Source organism: Gossypium arboreum, chromosome 5 (genome assembly GCF_025698485.1).
Source record: "Gossypium arboreum isolate Shixiya-1 chromosome 5, ASM2569848v2, whole genome shotgun sequence".
NCBI classification, from domain to species: Eukaryota; Viridiplantae; Streptophyta; class Magnoliopsida; order Malvales; family Malvaceae; genus Gossypium; species Gossypium arboreum.
Window position 1 is genome coordinate 10,857,719 of NC_069074.1, and position 15,769 is coordinate 10,873,487.

Here is a 15,769-nt window from a genome sequence, read left to right on the forward strand (position 1 = left end):
CCATATTTGTTGGAATCAATTAGAATATTAGTTTAAATAAAAAAATTAAAACATTTGAATTATAAATAGCCAATAACCGATTGAATCAACATAAAATTTATTTTAATTGACAGTTTAATTAATTTTTAAATAATTTATTTAATTAAAAATAAATAAGTGTTCAAATCGATTGTACTAATTGTTTAAATATCTTCGTTTGAGAGTCTAAATCTTTTACTTTGTATCTTTATTTAAAAAAAAAAAAAAAAAATCGGTATCCTAATTCCTAAACTGATGTATTCCAAAAACCACACACTCTCCATTTATTTTAAAATTTATTTATAACATATATAAAAACAACATACGTTAAGGCCACAGTAGACGCTGGGTCCTCAATGTTGGCAGTTACCCTTTTTCTTTTCACGTGGGTGGTTGGGTGGAAGAATGGAAGGCATACAAAGAATAAGGAATAATTTCACATTTGGTCTTTGTATTTTATCATATCTTTTAACATGATACATATACAATTATGATTGGTAGGTCTGGAAAGGCCTCAGCCCTCTAGTATTACGGAATTGACATTTAACAGTTACAATCACTACAACCATAGAAGTAAACAATAACTAACTCCAACTAATTTTATTTAAAAAAATCCACATATAGTTTATACATTTATTCACACAAATAGTTTTGAAGTAGTTCATGCTTTGTAAAGGAGTAACACAACTAATTTGAGTTCCACAATAGTTAGATAAATCTAACAAAAACTATAAAGTTTCAAATATTGACATGTTTCAAATAAAACTAATATGGTCGCAAATCAAATTGTCAAAATAGTACTTGTAGAGATGGAGGGAATTAATATTTTGACATATGCTCCTATAGGTCTTCTAATAATTCTTGAAAGTGACAAAGCTAATGCCTTTTGATTGTATCAATGTAGTTTTTTTTCCTTTTTTTTTCTTTGTCCCCTGTGCTATCATTATGTCTATCTTCTTACCCAATTTCACATTTTTTTTGTTAAAAAAATGCCTCATCCAAATAGACAAAGGCACGTGTAAAAAAGGCTAAAAATCTAAAAAATCCGAAAATGCAAAAAATTATTAAAATGCAAAATTTATTTAAATTTTTGAAAGTTCTAAAAATCATAAAATTCAAAAAATCTAAAAATTTGAGTTTTTAATTGTTTTGAAATTAAAAAAAGAATTTTCTTTTTAAAAATACATGTTTAGTATGAATATAGAAAATGCACATCCAACTTCATCCTATTAAAAAAATCTAAATTTTTTAAACATATATTAAATTATTATTTTGAAAATATAAAAAATTATAAAATTATTAAAAAACATATTCAAAATGAACTTGAATAAATGAACGTTATGTCCAAGCTCATTTAACATGTATTTTAAATATATATTTAATAATTTTAAAGAAAAAACTATTAACATGAAAAACTTGTTTATTTAATTAAAAATCAGATATTTTAGGATTTTTTGTCCATATTTTGATATTTTAAATTAATTTTGATTTTTAAACACATGACAAGTACTTTTTTTAAAGGAAATGTTAATTGCACTAACAAAGTAAACGGAATGATAGTATAGGAGTTAAAAGTGACAAAAAAAAGTTTAAAGTATGAAACAAAAAAATTGTGTATATTACAAAGGCTAAAGGAGATGTTAAACATTGTTTTTTTAGAGACATATTTTCATCATATTCGTATACATATCAAAACTTGAATATGTGAAGGAGTTGAATTCTTGTAAAATATGAAAATGTATAATTCTCCTAAAGTTAAATCTAAATTGAATACAATTCAATTAAGTCAAGTAATTATTGGAATTTAGAAATAATTATTTAAAACTAAAGACAAAAATCCGGTACAATTGTTGAAATATTTATCTATGTACCTTCAACAATGAATCTAACTTCAACCTCAAAAGGGATTTCATCGCTTGTTTCTAATTCATCTTTGTTTTATAAATTTAGGATGATTTTAGGGTTCATTTATATCAACTCGATTGACAGGAAAAAATTCTCACCTGCATTATATAAAATTTGACTTGTGATTACACATACTAAAAAATATATTTTCATCTTGAGATGCACTTTTTTAAAAGGATAAAATCATGAAAATAATTTTCACCTTCAAAATAAGCCATATACATTAATGTTTAAGTAAACTCCCAAAAAAATAGAAAAATCAATAAAAAGAAGTTTTACAAAAAAAAACCGTTGGCAAAGTCAATTTATTTTTGGATTGAAGAGAAGATTTAGGCCAATAGTCGAAACCTTATCCAAAAATCATATGTATGATAAGTAAAAGTATCACAAAACATTTTGTATTCTAGATTGCATTTTAGTTTCTCTACCAAAAAAAAGGATAAATTAACTCTTGACCTGTGGCAAAACAACCCTTTTGTTAAAATTTGATGTTTATATTTAAGGTATAATAACAAATTTAGCTCTAAACCTTTATACATTTATTCAATTTGACCCCTACTATTCTATTGGAAGTAAATTAGAATTTTTGAAATCAATAAAGCTAAAAATCAAAGGCCTTAGAAATAAACTAAAAATCAATTAAATCCTTTTAAATTTTAAAAATTATTAAAAATCATAAAAAATATAAACAAAATTTATAAAATAATTATAAAATTTTAAAATTTTTATTACAAAATAACAATATCGACCTAATAAAATGTAATGGTGATAAAGTTTTAAAATTTTTTGACCATACTCTTTTACTAGGTCAATATTGTTATTTTTAATAAAAAATTTATAAAAAATCAAACCGTTAAAGTGGTGCTTCGTCGGTTATGGACTGTAGAGATCCAATATGTGCCATGAGAGGTGAACAAGGTAGCTGATTTTGTTGCAAGACACTTTAAGATGAAGTCGTTTATTGTGCAGCTGCTGGATGCAACATTGGCGGGGAGTTGGAACTGCTGATAGAGGGGCTGGTCGGATTTCCCTTGTTAGTTCTAGTTAAGGCCTGCAATTTCTTATTAAACAAAATCTTTTATAAGATGTAAATTATATGATATTGAAATTGTTGGACAGTCATTCAACTTGAATCACGAATGGATGTTGCCATCACTATTTTAATACTCTTCAATCCAAGTATTTGTATGTTTAATTAGTGAATACTGGGAATGGGGTGCTTTCATATCATATCTACAGTTGGTTCCTTTGGATAACATGCCCTATCCAGTTCGCTTACAAAAAGAATCGCTCCATCTTTACACAAAACGCGGCGTCTGTTTGTCATCCGATAAAGTGAGTCGATGATCATTAATTCTGGTTATAACTTAACTGCGAAATCTTTGTGCTTTTGTGTTCCGTTGTATTTTTTTGTGATGAATATCTACTGCATAATGTCATATAAACTTGTACATTTTAAATAACTGAATGAGATTTTTTTGCTTAATATAAATTTATTAATCAACATTTAACACTATCACAGATTTCTACAAAATACTTATGATCGAATTTGGTTGTCTTATGTACCAAATGATGAAATCTTATTCCATTGGTTTTGATGAGTACTGCCGGCACGCCCATAAATGCTAGTCAGCCGATGACTATATTCTTCGGTTCAAGGACCAATGCCCAATTTTATGTGTACATGCACTTTGCAGAAGTTGAAAGACTCCAAGCCAACGAATCCAGGGGTGTTCACCATCTATCATAGTGGGGAACAGTGGTATAGACCTTTTAGTCCTAACTATTTGAATAAAACAACAGTATACAACCAATTGCCTTTAAATGATTTAAATTTTACAATCAAAAGAACCGGTGGTTAAACCCTTCCGCCCATCCTTAATCCCTTTGAGATTTACGAGGTAAAAGATTTCTCACAATCTCAAACCCGTAAAAAAGATGATAAGTTGTGTAAAACTCATAACGTGCGCGTTTATATATAAATAGACGTTTTCACCCTCTGACTCAAATTCTCGTTTGTTATACGTCTGATATAGTTGATGCTATTCTGAACATAAAATCAATCTATGGCTTGAAGAGAAACTGGGGAGGAGATCCTTGTGTTCCTCAAAAATTCTTGTGGGAAGGATTTAAATTGCAGCAACGATGATACTAATCCACCAAAAATCATATCTTTGTAAGTCTTGCATCGCATGCGCCCTTAATAAGGGCCAACCTACCAAGATTTTCGTTCAATTTATTTTTTTACTCTTTCCGATTATCGTTAAATGGCAAAACATTGGGCCATGAAATCAGGAATTTGTCATCCAGCAATTTGAATGGAAAGGTACCTCCAGCTGTAGCCAGTCTCTCTCAATTACAGCATCTGTAAATGTCTCCACTCTCCATGTTCATGTGTCAATTCTGGGTACTCCTATTTATGGCGATGAAGAAATTTCTTAAAGCTCACTTATTGCTATATATTATCGGGGACTGATCAGACAACAGTTTGACTGCACCAGTGCCTAAATTTCTCGCTAACCTGCAACTCTTGACTGTGCTGTAAGTTTTTTACAAATTTAAGACTGATTGAGAAAGAACGATAACTGATCAAGCATGATCTCAAGTGATGCATCGTTCTTTGCAGAAATTTGAGTAGAAACATGTTTAATGGTTCAATTCCAGCAGAACTCATGGAAAGGGCAAACCAGGGTCAGCTACATTTAGTTTATGATTTTCTTCTCCTTTTTTTTTATATTTTTTATTGTTCATATGCCTATGGCTTGGTAAGAGAGACATCTCTCAGATTTAAATTGTGGTCCAATGCAATATTCTGAATTTTTTTTTTTTTTGTAATATCGTATTTTTAAACATGGAATCAGCAAACTATTTAGCTATAATTAGCAGTTTTGTTCCAAATCTTATTACTTCTTTTTGTTGGTGAACTGAAATTGATTGAAGTATGGATGAAGAAATTAGTCCTATTTGTAAATCCGATTCATGCAAGAGTAGCAGCAACAAGAACAACAGAAAAGTTATCCCTGTTGTAGCATCAGTTGCATCAGTTGTAGTTTTTGTCCTTGTAGTTGCTTTAGCCATCTTATGGAAGATTAAAATATATGATCGGTATTAACAAAAAAAAAAAATATTGGTGGATCCAAATTAATATTTTTCCCCATATTCAATAGTATTGAATTTGTTTCAGTTTCATCATCGGATCAGAAGACTGATGTGGTGGATTCCAGAAAAACAAACCAGTTGCAGGGTTCATCAAAGAACCGGCAGTTCACTCATGCTCAGCTCAAAAGGATGACAAACAATTTTGGAAGGGTTGTTGGTAAAGGAGGATTCGGAACACTTTACCACGGCTATGATGAAACTCAAGTAGCAGTCAAAATGCTTTCTCCATCACCAGTTCAAGGGTATAAGCAGTTTCAAGCAGAGGTATAAGAGATTTATCTGATCTGATATGAAATCCTCTTTAACTTGTAAGAAATATAACCTAATTCTTCATCAATTCGAGAAGTAAACAAAAGTGATTAAGAAATCTGGGTTTTAATTCTTAACAGGTGGAACTTCTTTTCAGAGTTCATCATAGAAATTTGGCGACAATTGTAGGGTATTGTGATGATGGCAGCAACATGGGACTCATATACGAGTTCATGGCCAAAGGAAACTTAGCCGAGTATCTCAAAGGTTGGATTATTGAGGAACTCTAGAGAGTTTATATTTGACAAGCGGATGCATCAAATTAAAAAATAAGTAATAATGAAATATTAACTAGGATATTAATTGAATCATTGTAGATAGCAGCCGTGGTGTTTTGAATTGGAAAGGTAGACTTGGCATAGCCCTAGAAGCAGCACACAAGGTCAGCAAGCATACTGCAGATAAATAATATACATCCATTTAATTTTGTTGGAAGTGAACTAATAATAAAGCAAATTAAAACGAAATACAGGGCTAGAGTATTTGCACCACGGTTGCACACCACCTATAATCCACAGAGATGTGAAGTGCACCAACTTATTGTAAAATGAAAGCCTGCATGCTAAGCTCTCTGATTTTGGGTTGTCCAAAGCGTTTCCACTTGAAGGCGACACTCATGTCATTACGGTGGTTGCTGGTACCCCGTGGTACGTCGACCCTGAGTAAGTAAAGCTGGTTTTGCCACTCAACTAATTAATCGGATGTTTTTCTTTTTTCTGATTGAATGTTTTTGTTAAGTCTTGCCTTGAAATAATCTTTGAAGTTCACGGGTATTCTACATCAAACAAGTTGATGGAGAAAAGCGATGTGTATAGGATAGCTTCGGGGTCGCTCTGTTGGAGATAATCACGAACCGACCAGTGACCACAAAAACTTATAATCAGGCTACACACATAAGCCAATGGGTTAGATTGATGTTATCCAATGGTGATATGGAAGCCATTGCTGATTCAAGAACGCAAGGAGACTTTGAGATTGCCTCAATGAAAAAAGAAGTTGAAGTGGCAATGGCTTGTGTATCTTCAACTTCCACGAAAAGGCCAACTATGAATGACGTTGTCATAGAATTGAACAGGTGTTTGTCAGCCGAAATCGACAGGAATTATAGTATTTGTTAAAATAATTCCCTCACCTAATCCAAGGTTGATGATGCCAAATCTATTGGTAATGAAACTGGGTCAACTCCACTGGTTATGTGAATATGTTAAGGTTTATGTGTTAGGTATACGATGTCGATAGCTCCTTTGTATCATAATAAATTTGACCCAGAAATTGGGATTGAGTCGTGGATAATCAAAGACAATTTGGTTTTATTTAACTAGTTTTCTGAGCATAGAGATTTCAGAATTTCTTTTGCATATACACATCTGGAAATATCATGGTATATTCCATAAAAAAATCTCTTGTTGTGGACATGAGGAAGCATTTTATTTACATATACTACAAAGATTTTATTAACAGAGGGAGGGAGTTTAGGGAATAATATAAATTGAGGTTTTTTTCTTAATTAGCTGTTTAATAAGTCGAATAATTAACTGAATTTAAATTATAATTTTTGATATATTACTTAAAATTAATTATAGAATATTATTAGATTATTTGATAATTATAAATTTTAAATTATAAAAATAAAATTCTACATTTTATCTTTTAATTTTTAAACATTTTATCTTATTCTAAACAAAATTAAATTTTAAATAATTTTTATAGAATAATATAATATTAAAATAAATAAAATAAAAATATAATTAATTGAAAATATTAAATAACTTTTATCTAATTGTTATTTTTCACATTTTTTTTTATAATTGTTTTTATTTTAAATTATAAAGAAAGAAAAGTCTAAAATGTTAGCTCTCTATGGGAGATTAGCTTAACTATTTACTATTAAATGTCAGGGACTTGTCAAATAATAGTTTGACTGGAGCAGTGCCAGAGTTTCTATCTCAAGTAAAATCCTCGACACTACTGGGCTTAACTATTCGCTGTTCTCATAATTGCATTGGCTACTTTATGGTGGCTTAAAATAAGAAAACCTTGAGTTGGCATGCTCAACTGCCCTCAGCATTAACAAAACCTCTGGATTTAGAACGTCATACTGAACCTTCTTCTTCATGCTCTATTATGCTTATAAACCTATATGATGATTTTTGTCAGGTCCAAATATGGATGATGATCAACGCCAAAACTCATCCCCGTCACTGGAGTCAAAGAATAGGCGGTTCACGTTTGCTGAGGTGCAGAGAATGACTAACAACTTGGAAAGAATTCTCGGGAAAAGAGGATTCGGTACCGTTTTCAGTGGATACTTGGATGACACTCAAGCAGCAGTAAAAATGCCATCTCATTCATCAGTTCAAGGTTATAAGCAGAGGTATATATGAAAGCTTCCTCTAATTTATGATACCAAAAACAAATCCTGATTGGGGGTTATTTTATGTAGGTCAAACTTCTACTAAGAGTTCATCACAAAAACAAATTTGGAAGAAAACCCAAACGTCATATTTAAAAATAATTAAGACTTTAAAATTTTCCATTCTCAATCAGACTAAAATTTTAATTATTAAACTTTTATAGCCCTATCAGATGAGATTCAATTATATTCAAAATACAAATTATTTTTTCTGAACAGTTGCTGGTAAGCATGAAAATGTAAATTTCCATTTTAAGAAAAATCTTAAACTTAGAGAGGACTTTTAAAGGGTCAAAGACAAGTTCCTTTTTTAAAAGAAAATTAGTAATGTGCAAAATATATAAAGAAATTGAGAATTGTACGTTGTTAGGTATAGACCTAATTGATTCAATTTTATGTTGAATTTTATTTAGAGAAAATGTTAATTAAAGTATAATGCATGTGACAATTAAATAATTAACCACAACCTTTATTTAATTATATGTGGGACGGAATCAAAATAAAATATTAAATTCAAATATAAATAATCTAATAAAATGGAAAAACATTGACATAATACATGTGGTTTTTTTCATGTCACAAAAATTATGTATAAGTGAATCTACATTAAATATTTTAGCTATTTCTTTTTGATATATAATATCAAATCATCATAGAAGAATTTCAATTCTGAAATGCAATTCGTTATTTGGGCAAACAACAGTTTTTTTCCATACACTAAATAAATAATAATACCCATATAAATAAATAGACCATCACCTAAATTTATTTGTTCTTCACCTAGAATAAATAAATAAAATTGTGAAATGAAAATAAATATTGTTTACCAACTTGGGTTAAATATTAAAAGCTTATTGCCTTGTTACTTCTTACCACCAGATTAAAAAAAGAAGAAGCAGGTAATTGAAATGAGTTTGAAAGTTTTTTTTTTATTTTTTATAATCTCAGTATAGGTTTGGATTATATTTTTTTTTTGACACAATATTCAGAACTACCTATAACCCCTCCTAACTCATAAATAAGTTTCAACACACTCAAACTCATATATTCATGTATTAACAATAATATTCATACTAATCGAACTAATATCCAATCAACGAAAGTTAAAAGTTTAGTGTTCATTCTTCTTCAAACTTTAAACTTAAAATGGTTAAATTTAGAGTTCCATGTTGTTTAAGATTCTTAAGAATAAAGAATACACATATTTTAATTTTTAAAAAATTAAAATAAATAAATAAATAAATAAGAAGTTAAGTGGGCTTGACTCAATTTTATTTTAAAATTTATATTTTATAAATAAATAAGAGTTCCATGTTGCAAATGACATATACTAGTAAAAGTTGATGTTATAAGATGTCGAGTGACATGTTCAAATTCCACCATTAATAAATACCATATATGTTAGTTTCTTCTTGAATAATTTTAGGTTTATATTTTATCATATTCATTTGTAGGTTTTATTTATTAATATTCCGATTTTTACATTATTGTGTATGGTATTAAGTTAATTTCAATTTTAATTGATCTGGAATATATTATTTGTAATTTGTATTTTATTTATAATTGTAACTCTTATTATATTAGTAAAGTCCTAAAAAATGTATGTTGTTATACATTTTCAAATATATAATCATATAGAATTTAAACTAATTTACATATATAATAAATACATTTCTATATCACAATTTATATAATAATATAAATAAAAATAAATTTATATTTTAAAAATATGATATTTTATTATGATTTATATGAAATAAAATAATGATAATTAGACTTGGAAAAATAATTATGATAAAAGAAATTTAAAATATTTATTAATTTTTTCTGAAAGGTAAAATATTTAATAATTAATCACGTCTGATTGAATTATTTATTTTATTTACAGCCCAAGCCAAAGCGAGTCAAAGAAATCTTTGTTCCTCAACCGAGTTGTGAAATATCTATCCTTACTACCAGAGATCATATTTTAACCCCAAACTCCAAAAGAGAGCGTGAACTTCACGCCACACCATTTATTTGTGATTTGCCCACCAAACCCACTATAATTAGTACGTGTAATTCACGGTCCAATCTCCCACATGAAAAGGGACACCCCGCAACCTCCCCCCAGTTTTACAAAAACAAAAGCATGAGAGAAAAATAAGGTAAAAAACAAAAAACATATGCTCGAAAAGAGACGATCTTTAACGTATGTTTAGTTAAAAGATTGGCCAAGATTTTTGAAAAGAACAAATAACATGTGGCCATTAAAAGGCAAACCACTTCTTTAATTACTCACATGTCAAGGAAGGAACTCGGTCACTTTTTCATGTTTTTTACCTCCTTGGGATTTGCTTCTTTTAAATTTAATAATCTGTTTTTGTTTTTCTTGAAAATTCTTTGGCCTTTTTCATGTACTGAATACCCAATGAAGACATGACATATCACATATGCCATGTGACGTGGAGGATCTTTATTGTTGTCTGGTAATGGAGAAAATGGGTTATATGAGGAAAGGAAGATAGAGAGAAGTGTGGGGTAAGGGTAAGGGGCCAAAGGGTGAATTATTTAGTTAAGGAGTTTGGACCCACAATTTACAAAATTGCCTTCTTTCTTTTTAGTCTATACGTCTTTTAATCGATTTCCATGGCAGTGATTAAAGCTTTTTGCTTTGGGTGATAAGAGAGAGAAAAGATCCTTATCCTGTGGAATTCCAAGGCAACACTTCTTCTCTAGCAGAAGAATCTATCTTCCTTCTTCCCTATTGTTTTTTTCTGCTTTCTATTTGATATATACTGCTTTTATTTATTTGTTTTTATTACTTTTTATTGGAAATATTCCCTTTTTTTCCTTTTTTTATGAACTTTTACGAATAGGCTTTGTTCCTTTGTTGTAAAAAGAAAAGGAATGTCGAATGTTATATTGTGGGGGTGGTGGCATTGGGTATGAGTTTGAGCTAAAAGTCAGGGTTTATTATTATTATTATTATTATTATTATTATATAGTAAGAGGATAGATATTGGTGAAAATTTGTGTTACTGATTTTTGGAGCAAATTCATTTTGGGGTGTTTTGGTTCTGGATATTAGCAAAAACTCCTGTTTCTAAAGCAGTTTCCATGAGTTTTCAGTGAAAAGATCTTTGGATGGGTAGAGTTCTCAAGTCTTCTTGAATTAATCCAAAGCCAAAGCCAAAAGATTTATGATCCTGTCTGATTGTGTTTCCTTGAGAAAATTTTAGTTGCCATCGAGTGATCAAAGCTTTGTTCTTTATTGAGCTCGGATTGAAGAAGGATTACTGTTTTGATGGTGCATGAGGTGAGTTAACGGCTTTGAAATGATGATGAGAAGAAGAAAAGATGAGGCAAAGGTCATGAGTCCAATGTTTCCTAGGCTTCATGTGAATGATACAGAGAAAGGGGGGCCAAAGGCACCTCCAAGGAACAAAATGGCTCTCTATGAGCAACTCAGTATCCCTTCCCAACGGTTCAACTCAGCACTCCCACTTCCACCAAATAATACCAATAGCTTGGTTCCTTCAATATCATCAAGCCATGTAAGTTTGCTGATTTTTCTTAAACCATATGATGCAATAGTTTTCTTCCTTTCTTAATCAGAAGGTTATTCATATTTGTAGGGTGAAGGTAATGAAAGTAGTATGTTTATGCCATTCGAAAACTCCCATGAACCTTCAAGTTTGGCTGAGAAGTTCCATTCCTATTCCATCCATGGGGCTAAAATAAGTAGCACAAAAGAAAATCAACATAATCAATTCCCCAAAGCTACTGATTACCATAGTTTGGATACCACTCCATCAACTACTGCAGTTTGTAAAAGTACATTTCTATCTCCCCACTTCTCCAACTTTAAGAAATTTTCTCCAAGGAAGCTAGGGCATGATGATGACCTTAGGGTTCCTACCTCTGTTCTGTCCGGAATAGATCGAAGCTGCAGTTGCAATAAGCACGGTGAAAATCAGGAACGTTTCCCAGAATTGAACTTGAGTTCTTCAATGCAACTTCGAAGTGCTAATGAAATTTCTGTAGGTCCAAAGTCTAAAAGATATGTAGAGAACCAAGCTGAGGAGAATGGAAGATTGTTTCGAAGCAATCAAGACTTGGCTGATACATCATCCAACCTGTCAACCAAAATGAAGAACTCAAAATCGTTAAAACGTCCCCATAATTCCTGTAACAAAGAAAACAAAATCAGCTCAGTGGATATACTAAACGGTGAGGTTCGTGCAAATGCTTGGTTGCATCATGAATCTGGCAGATCTCTGGAAAATGCTTCCAATGTGAGAAACGAGTCATGCTCGAGACAATCACTTGAAGTTGATAATGGCAGTCTGAATGCGCTTGAAACCAGATATAAAACTCATGAAGAAAAAAATGCTGGGACAACGCAAGTCAGGGGTCTAAACAGACATAATAAGGTCCCAAGTACCTCCATGCTGGAGTCTGTATATTGTTTGAATATGTGCCCTGATGATATTGTGGGAATAATAGGTCAAAAGCATTTCTGGAAAGTACGAATAGCTATTATCGAGTAAGTATCCCACTTCTGTTGTTACGTGCATGCACCTCTGCTAATGAACATCAGAAGTATGTGGAATGTTGAATTTTGTTCTACACAGCTGCATTTTAAGTCACTTTCATTAGCTTTCTCCATAAATCAATGCAGACTCGATTACCCTGCTTTTGCATATTGGAGACAATGAACTCTAAGAATTTGTGAAAGTTTTGTAGTATGTGCATGGTGTCTTTCAGTTCATGATAAGAAATTGTTGACTAGGTGTGTACCCTGCAGATACCCTTCGGTCATACCGTTTTTTAAATGGTTGACATATCGCTGTTCATGTCATTTCAAGTAATTTCGGTTCAACTTTTATGTCTTTTATATGTAACTGCTCTTTTTTGCTGTGAATTGTCACTATTTTCAGCCAACAAAGAATCTTTGCCATGCAAGTCTTCGAGTTGCATAGATTAATAAAGGTAAACAGATCAATATATTTTGGACTTGCTAGGCATTTCAGCAAATTATGTTTTTTCTTTTTCTTTTTTTAGTTTCTTACCCCATCCGTGTAAAATAAAAAACTAAATTACCTTGCACTGGTTTCTTGTTTCTTTGATTGGAGAAAACAAATTTGAACTTTGCATTCATTTGGATCACAGGTTCAGAGGTTGATTGCTGCGTCACCAAAGATATTGCTTGAAGATACCTATTATATGGGCAAACTATCTTTAGATGTTTCTCCATTCAAGAAGTTGTCATCTGACAATGTTTCTGAACCTCCATTGATTGTTAAAATCAGAGATCGTTCTCAAAAACCAAAGATTGGCATTGAATATGCAGATGAGAATGCAGTTGCAAAGCTTCCCCACCCCTCTGCCAATGGTGATACCCACAAAGGACTTCTTACACAGCGGCCAAAATATGGGCCTTACTCAGCAAATGTCTTGTCAACATCAAGGGCCACGAATACCGGATCATCATCTCCTTGGGGTTTTTCTCCACCTGGAAGTCAGTGGTTAGTTCCTGTAATGTCTCCTTCCGAAGGACTTGTCTACAAGCCATACGCAGGGCCTTGTCCTCCAACTGCAGGTATCTTGGCACCGGTTTATGGCAGCTGTGGTCCTCTGAACCTAGCCACGGGAGGTGGGGACTTTCTGAGCTCAACTTATGGTGTTTCTGCTTCTTACCAGCAGGGATTTGGGATTCTTCCTGGCAACCCTCCCATAGGTCAGACCTATTTTCCACATTACGGCACGCCAGTTAGGAATCCATCCGTTTCCGGCTCAGTAGTTGAGCAGATGAGCCCGTTTACTGGAGTCAAATCAATGGGCAATCGATTATCAACAGGTGATGTGAACTTCACCATAGCTCAACAGAGTTCTTGCAACATATCAAGTCAGATGAGTCAAGCGATCTCATTTTGTGTTACAAAACTGCCTGCGTCGAAAGAGAGCGAAATACAGGCAAGTACAGCAAGTAGTCCCTCTGAGAGGACAAAAGGGGATGCACTTCCTCTTTTTCCAACCAAACCCACAACTCAGGCATGTACTCACAAAGCTGATACTAGTGGGCAGCAAACACGGGTAATTAAGGTTGTACCGCATAACCGCAAATTAGCAACCGAATCAGCAGCTCGGATCTTCCAGTCTATACAAGAAGAAAGAAAACAGTTAGATTAGATTTTTGAATCTAATATGACCTGCTTCACACGGAAAATGACTGCATACTCTTCGTCAAATATTTGATGTTTATCTATCTGTAACTCTTATATGCTAATAACATGTACATAGGCAACTTAAGGTTGAAAAGTTGCATTTTATGGTCAACAGCCTTTTCCAAACATGCAGTTTTTGCTGCAAATACTGGCCGTGTTAGGAAATCATATATCAAGCATGTACTACACCGAACTCCTGGAATTATCAAGGATTGCAAGTCTGTGCTTCAAAAACTTTAGCCTCAGACACCTGAGTGCTTTGAATACTCTGCAATCTTAGAAGTAGCTTTCATGTTCACATTGATGTTGAAATATTGCCCAGACCTAGCATTTCTTGATAGCCTATGAACAATAGAACTTACAATTATAAAATCCAACCACCTGGATTCATGAAGCTAGGACTTGGGATTATTGAAAAGGATGGTTAGAACAAACTTTTAAGCATGCAAATGGAAATTATGCATCAATTTTATTGATTTGCGATGGCTCTACAAGCACTTGTCAGAATATCCAGGGCCATCATAAAAGAAATGGGTACCAAAGTTGTTGAGGTTTCCCATTTGTAAATCATAGCATTCAGGATTTGTCACATTTGGAAGAACATTTTCAGCATCTTTTATAGCTTCAGACTCATTCATGTACCTAATGATTCGGAAATAACTTGCTTTCTTAAAGCCTTAATTAGGAAAATGGCCGCTTCCCATTTGAGTAGAGTGTGAGGGCCTAGTAATCTGTAATTAACAATCTCCCCACCCCAAGTTATTCCTCTGTCAGATAATCTGTTGAAGATTGAACCTGGCCAGTAACCTAAATCTATTTCCTGTATCCTCAGCCACTAGTTTCCACTTTGGTTGTCCTGAAACGTTTTCCATTGGGTCATTTTATGTTTGGAAATGACTAATCTTAACGAAAAACAACTTTCGACCTAAAAAAACTGAGTAAACAGCAATAGCCTTGAACAAGAAAATGTGTTTTACCTTGTGCATATAAATGCTCATCTCAATTTGCTCGCCTGCATAGGTGGAAACAGGTTCTATCTTCCCGCCGAGACCCAACTTATTGCTGGTTTGCACAAATCCAGGACATTCAGGGTTATAGCAACCGGTTCTTTGATAGCCATCGCTCTAAACATTCCCCAAACAATATGAACCGTGATAGTTTGATTATTTAACAAGATGTTTGAGATACATATAGGAGGAATCAAGTAAACTTACTGTCCAATGTGATTATAGTAAGTTGATAAGCCAGGCCAAAGTGATTCAAAACAAGGGAAGGGTTATGATATGAATGAGAAATTTTCCATGGGAAAAAAACTCACCTGCCATCCAGCTTCCATGGTGTTTACTTCATCTCTCTGGCCACCAAACCCAAATTTGTGCTAAGCTAAACTCGTTATTAAATGTTGCTGGTTTTCATATTGTTAGAATTAACATGTTTTAATCTCGTTTTAATTGTGTTTTTGAGTTATTATTCGATGTTAATTGTGAATTTTATACCCCTAATATTTTAAATTCATATTTTAATGCTTAATAAAGTAGAACGAAAAACGAGCAAAAACTGGAGTGTTAGAGTAAGCTACAGGAGCCACATGGGCTGAGCTATTTCACAGAGCTAGACCATACAGACGTGTGGTAGACTGTCGATTTCACGGGATTTCACCCTGAATTGCGAAAAATCACGATTTTTAAGTTGTTTGGACATTTTGAGGCATATATATAACAAAAATAAGAAGATAGAAGAGAGCTGCCAGAGAATA

General features: G+C 32.4%; 3 protein-coding genes across 3 annotated transcripts; 2 read left to right on the forward strand and 1 right to left on the reverse strand.

Moving 5' to 3' along the window:
* Positions 1-3,940: 3,940 nt before the first annotated feature.
* On the forward strand, positions 3,941-7,775 carry LOC108451203 (probable LRR receptor-like protein kinase At1g51890). Its single transcript, XM_053027463.1, has 7 exons — positions 3,941-4,464; positions 4,550-4,614; positions 5,108-5,346; positions 5,472-5,598; positions 5,709-5,773; positions 6,207-6,498; positions 7,549-7,775. Exons 2-7 carry the CDS (start codon positions 4,566-4,568, stop codon positions 7,773-7,775), a joined length of 999 nt encoding a protein of 332 aa, XP_052883423.1. The 5' UTR covers positions 3,941-4,464; positions 4,550-4,565.
* Positions 7,776-10,201: 2,426 nt separating this feature from the next.
* Positions 10,202-14,325, forward strand: LOC108453427 (protein HEADING DATE 3B). The gene is made up of 4 exons (XM_017751526.2): positions 10,202-11,340; positions 11,422-12,332; positions 12,727-12,778; positions 12,959-14,325. Exons 1-4 carry the CDS (start codon positions 11,122-11,124, stop codon positions 13,976-13,978), a joined length of 2,202 nt encoding a protein of 733 aa, XP_017607015.1. The 5' UTR covers positions 10,202-11,121; the 3' UTR covers positions 13,979-14,325.
* LOC108451204 (uncharacterized) lies at positions 14,256-15,349 on the reverse strand. Its single transcript, XM_053027465.1, has 5 exons — positions 15,332-15,349; positions 15,026-15,137; positions 14,809-14,869; positions 14,512-14,655; positions 14,256-14,355 (listed from the first exon to the last, which is right to left on the reverse strand). The coding sequence occupies exons 1-5, from the start codon at positions 15,347-15,349 to the stop codon at positions 14,256-14,258; spliced, it is 435 nt and encodes a 144-aa protein (XP_052883425.1).
* Between the last annotated feature and the right edge of the window lie 420 nt (positions 15,350-15,769).